General features: G+C 41.9%; 1 protein-coding gene across 7 annotated transcripts in view; it reads left to right on the top strand.

Moving 5' to 3' along the window:
* TJP2 (tight junction protein 2) overlaps window positions 1-5,252 on the top strand; it is a 104,063-nt gene that overhangs the window by 79,163 nt on the left and 19,648 nt on the right. For all 7 annotated transcript variants that reach the window (XM_010860650.1, XM_010860648.1, XM_010860651.1 and 4 more), the window contains exons 12-15: window positions 1,213-1,321; window positions 2,457-2,667; window positions 3,496-3,683; window positions 4,549-4,644. In XM_010860650.1, coding sequence (XP_010858952.1) covers window positions 1,213-1,321; window positions 2,457-2,667; window positions 3,496-3,683; window positions 4,549-4,644 — 604 coding nt within the window. The remainder of the gene's footprint in view (window positions 1-1,212; window positions 1,322-2,456; window positions 2,668-3,495; window positions 3,684-4,548; window positions 4,645-5,252) is intronic.

The following is a 5,252-nucleotide window of genomic DNA, read 5'->3' as shown; positions in this document are numbered from 1 at the left end:
AATGACAGTGCCTGGAGAATCCCAGGGACGGGGGGAGCCTGGTTGGCTGCTGTCCATGGGGTTACACAGAGTCGGACATGACTGAAGTGACTTAGCAGCAGCAGCAGCAACATTTTGTATTAAATTGTGAAAGACTAAGTACTTCCCTGTCAGTTCAAGAACAAGACAAGGATGTCCAACCTATTTCCATTCCACATTGTTGTAGATATCCTATCCAGTACATTAAGACATGAAAAAGAAATCAAATGTATACAAATTAGGGGTGGGGGTGGGTGATACTCCCAGAACATATGATTATGTAGAAAAACCTGTGGAGTCTACCCACAAAGAAACTCTATTAAAATTAAGGAGTTGATAAGGCAGTAAGATATATAAAAATTCATTATATTTTTATACAAATATACATTGTATACAAATATACATTGTATATATAATATACATTATACAAAATATCATTGTATTTCTGTTTTAAAATGGTTTTCAAGGTACAGAGCAAAGATGTCAAAATGTCTTTTTCTTTGTACCATTTTTGAGTTTTACTCTTTCTAACTTGTCTTCCAAAAGCTATTTACAGTGTACCCTACTTGATCAGCGGTGGATAAACATGGGCTTTTAACCTATTGTGTGGCAGAAGCTTAAATATAAAAGCCTACATTAGGTTGATGGTCTACCATGTAAAACTAATGCTCTTCAATTTCAGAAGATAGAAGCTACAAGAAAAAGGTGGATTTGGGCAGAATCCTTATTTGCAGGCTTCTATTTGAACTAATTTAAAAAGTAGTAATGCCTTAAGCTGAGCCAGCATGCTCACTCGCCATAGACCTCACCACTCCCTATTGAATTCTAGTTATTGGATTCATAATGGTGCATTACCTCGCTGGCCACCTGCGCAGGAGACTCAAAGAAGAGAGGGAGACTGACACACTCCTAGAAATCCTCACCCGATCCAGTGACGAGTCTTTGGTGGAATGTCACATTCCTGAGGGGTGGTGGGCAGTGTGGGGAACAGGAGGGTGTGGCGGTGCCCACAGTCCAGGCGGGGTGCTTGGCGGGCCTCAGCAGGGCACCACGGGCTTCTTGTGGGGCCCTGATGTATGCGTCTTTACATAGGCAGGCCCTGATGAAAACAGATCAAGAGCTCAGGGAGCACCTTTTAAGAAACACCTTCTTATTTTCTCTTGCGTTTTTTTCTGTTTGCCCCTCCTCTATCAGGTGAACACACAGGATTTCAGAGGACTCGTTCGGGAGGATGCTGTTCTCTACCTGTTAGAAATCCCCAAAGGTGAAACGGTGACCATTTTAGCTCAGAGCCGAGCTGATGGTGAGCAAGTTTGGTTTTGAGTTCAGTGGACAGTAGGGGAGGGAGGTAGCTTGGGACCAGAATAGGCAAATCTGAGTGTTAAAAAATTGACCTAACTCTAGGTCATAGATATGTGCAAAGAATTTGGGTAGCATTTAACTTCCTACAGAAATGCTTTCTCTGCACCCACTGAAAGAACTTTACTAGTTGTGTGATTTTGGAATAAAACTGCTTTTCTGGACAGGGATCGTTCCTTAATTACTGCCTGAAGTTATGATTGAGGTTTTCTGTATGACAGATGCAGAGGCCACACCTGCAGGTCAGCCCGCATATTAACCCTTATCAGTCTGACACGTTGATTTACCTGTCCAGGTCTTGTCATCTGTAAAATGGAAGTTAATAGAATCTTCTTGTCTGCTTCAGAGGGTTCATTGGCACCTGTGTTAGTCAGGGTTCTCCAGACAAAATGGCACACAGAGAAAGAACTGCTTATTATGAGGACTTGGCACATATGTTCATGGTACCTGGCAAGTCCCAAAATCTGCAGGGTGAGCTGGTGAGGTGGAGACCCCAAGAAAGCTGATGGTTTACTTCCAGTCCAAGTCCAGAGGCTTGAGAACCAAGAGAGCTGATTGTGTAGTTGTTGTCCAAAGGTGGAGTGGCTCAAGATCCAGGAAGAGCCAGTGTATCTAAGTCTGCAAGCAGGAAAAAAGCTCATGTCACACCTTGAAAGCAAAAAGAATTCATTATCTCTTACTCAGAGAAGGATTTACCTTGCTGTTCTGTTCAAATGTTCAACAGACTAGCTGAAGCCACTCACATGAGGGAGGGCAGTCTGCTTTACTCAGTCTATGTGTTAATGTTAGCTTATCCAGAAACACCCCCAACAGACACAGTCAGAATAATGTTTGACCAAATATCTGTGCGTCACATGGCCTGTTGATACAGAAAATTAACAATCACAGCAAAAGTCATGAACTTAGTTACTTGTCCTTCTTCCTGTTTGAGCTATGGTTACCATGGAGCCTGTGTGCTGAGTTCACTGAATGCATGGAAGGTAAAGAGGGTGATCAGAGCTCAGAGGACCCGATAACCACTCCAGGAAAGACCCCTAGCCAGGCTGAGCACCGCATGAAACAATGCTTTTGTCTTTCAGTGTATAGAGACATACTGGCTTGTGGCAGAGGGGATTCATTTTTTATAAGAAGCCACTTTGAATGTGAGAAGGAAACTCCACAGAGCCTGGCCTTCACCAGAGGGGAGGTCTTCCGTGTGGTAGATACACTCTACGATGGCAAACTGGGCCATTGGCTGGCCGTGAGGATCGGGAACGAACTGGAGAAAGGCTTAATCCCCAACAAAAGCAGGTATCTGAGACCACACGATTCCACACGACCCCCTAAGACTCCCCCCTGCACATAAACAACACCCCCATGTAAAGGAAGCCCCATATGACTTCGTCCTTTGCCATCATGACCTCTCCCCTCATCTGCTTCTCATGTATGAAGAGACCTGGGAGAGATGGTGAGTTTGGTTCCAGACCACCACAATGAAACAAATATTGTAATGAAGCAAGGCACACAATTTTTTTGGTTTCCCGGTGCATATAGGAGTTATGTTTATATTATACTATTAAGTCTATTAATTGTACAGTAGCATTATGTCTATTAAAAAACAAGGTACATACCCTAATTAAAAATACTTTAGTGCCCCAAAATGCTAACTATCATCAGAGCCTTCCATGATTCATAGTGTTTTTTGCTGGTGGAGAGTTTGAAATTTTGAGAGAAACTGTGACACAGAGGCACAAAGCGAGTGGCTGCTACCGGGAATAGACCAGCAGCACCAGTAGACTTGTTTGATGCAGAGTTGCCAAAAAAAAAAAAAAAGTAGTGTCTGCAGAGTATGGTAAAGCAGAGTAAGACAGGGCATGTCTGTACACGAGCCTAAGCAGAACAAGCCATGTCAGCATGTTTATTACTGAGCTACTTCTGGTAGATTTCATGTGCACCCAGCTTTTCTCTGCCTCCATCTGGATGAGAAAGCACCTGTGTTTCTTACTCCTGGCATTGCTCATTGTCACGCTACATCTTCTCTGATCCAAGTCCATAAGTGAGACTGGATTTAGTTAGTGACTCTCCCATTTGTGCATTTCCTGACTTCAGAACTTTACTTCTCCTGGCTTCTTCTCTCAGAGCGGAACAAATGGCCAGCGTTCAGAATGCCCAGAGAGACACCACCGGGGACAGGGCAGACTTCTGGAGGATGCGCGGCCAGAGATCAGGTGTGAAGAAGAACCTACGGAAGAGTCGGGAGGACCTGACTGCCGCCGTGACAGTCAGCACCAAGTTCCCGGCCTACGAGAGGGTTTTGCTTCGAGAAGGTAAGGGATCCATGTGGGCCAGGAAATGATCTGACTGGGCTCAGAGCCAGTTTTTCTTCATTTTTAAACTTTAATGGTCATGTTCCAATTTATCTATATCACTTAGGCCAAGTGAGCTGACAGTTGGAGTCATATTTTCAGCACGAAATAAGACTTAGAAAAAACTGAACTGTGCAAACTTGTATTTCTACAACCTTGGTTATTTTCTATTTTAATACTACCATTCAGAAGTTTTTATATATTCTATAGAGCAAAGTTTATCTTTAGTAATGGTGAGGGGAATGAACCAAAATAAAAGAGAGAGCTTTTATTCTTCAGAAAAGAGCTGGGCTGAATTGGAGATGGAAGAACACACAGTTTCTTTTATTTAGTTGTGTTATCAATGTGTGTGCTCAGTTGTTCAGTCATGTCTGACTCTGCAGCCCCATGAACTGTATCCTGCCAGGCTCCTGTGTCCATGGTATGCTCTGGGCAAGAATACTGGAATGGGTTGCCATTTCCTTCTCCAGGGATATTCCCAACCCAGGGATCAAACTGGGGTCTCCTGTGTCTCCTGCATTGGCAGGTAGACTCGTTACCACGAGCATCACCTGGAAAGTCCACTATTTTGTTATCAGTACTCTGTAAAATACTTTTGTTTCTTAACAGCTAAAGACCTGGAGGTGTCTTCATGGCTTTTCTTTTTTGTTAATTGAAGTATAGTTGTTGTATAATATTATGTATAAAATTACAGGTATATAGTTTTTAAAGATTATACTTCATTTGTAGTTACTATAAAATATTGGCCATGTTCCTCATTTTGTAAAATATATCCTTCTAGCTTATTTTACATCTAATTTCATGGCTTTTTCTTTTCTCATTTCAGCTGGTTTCAAGAGACCTGTTGTCTTATTTGGCCCCATAGCAGATATAGCCCTGGAGAAGTTGGCAAATGACTTGCCTGACCTGTTCCAAACTGCTAGTAAGTCTGTCAGTGATACTTTTTCCTCCCTCAACTTTTATTTAGGAAAATCTGTAACCTGCAGAGCAAATAATAAACACCCACATACCCTTCCCCTGGAATCACTTGTCACCAGGCAACATTTGCCATCTATATTCGTCCCCCATAGACACACACATACACACACACACTTTTTACAGTTTCGCTGACGTATTTGAAAGTTTAAGTTGTAGGCATTATAACACTTCCTACCTTTGTGAATCTCCTAATTCTCCTCCTATACAACCATAATACCATTATCATAACCAGGAAATTTAACATGGATACAAAAATGTTATTTTGTATATAGTCCCTTTTTCAAATTTTATCAGTTATCCCAGTTTTATCAGTTGGCCAGTTATCCCAATTATGCCTTTCAAGGTAATTACTGTTGTTTCTTTAAGTTCAGAATGCAGTACTTAGTTGATCTATCCATAGGTGTAAGTGGGGTATTAAAGTCTCCCACTATTATTGTGTTATTGTTAATTTCTCCTTTCATACTTGTTACCATTTGTCTTACGTACTGTGGTGCTCCCGTGTTGGGTGCATATATATTTATAATTGTTACATCTTCTTCTTGGATTGATCCT

Source organism: Bison bison, unplaced genomic scaffold, assembly GCF_000754665.1.
Source record: "Bison bison bison isolate TAMUID 2011002044 unplaced genomic scaffold, Bison_UMD1.0 scf7180017864469, whole genome shotgun sequence".
Classification (NCBI taxonomy): domain Eukaryota; kingdom Metazoa; phylum Chordata; class Mammalia; order Artiodactyla; family Bovidae; genus Bison; species Bison bison.
The sequence above is the reverse complement of the archived record's forward strand: the minus strand, read 5'-3'. Positions and strand labels throughout refer to the sequence as shown.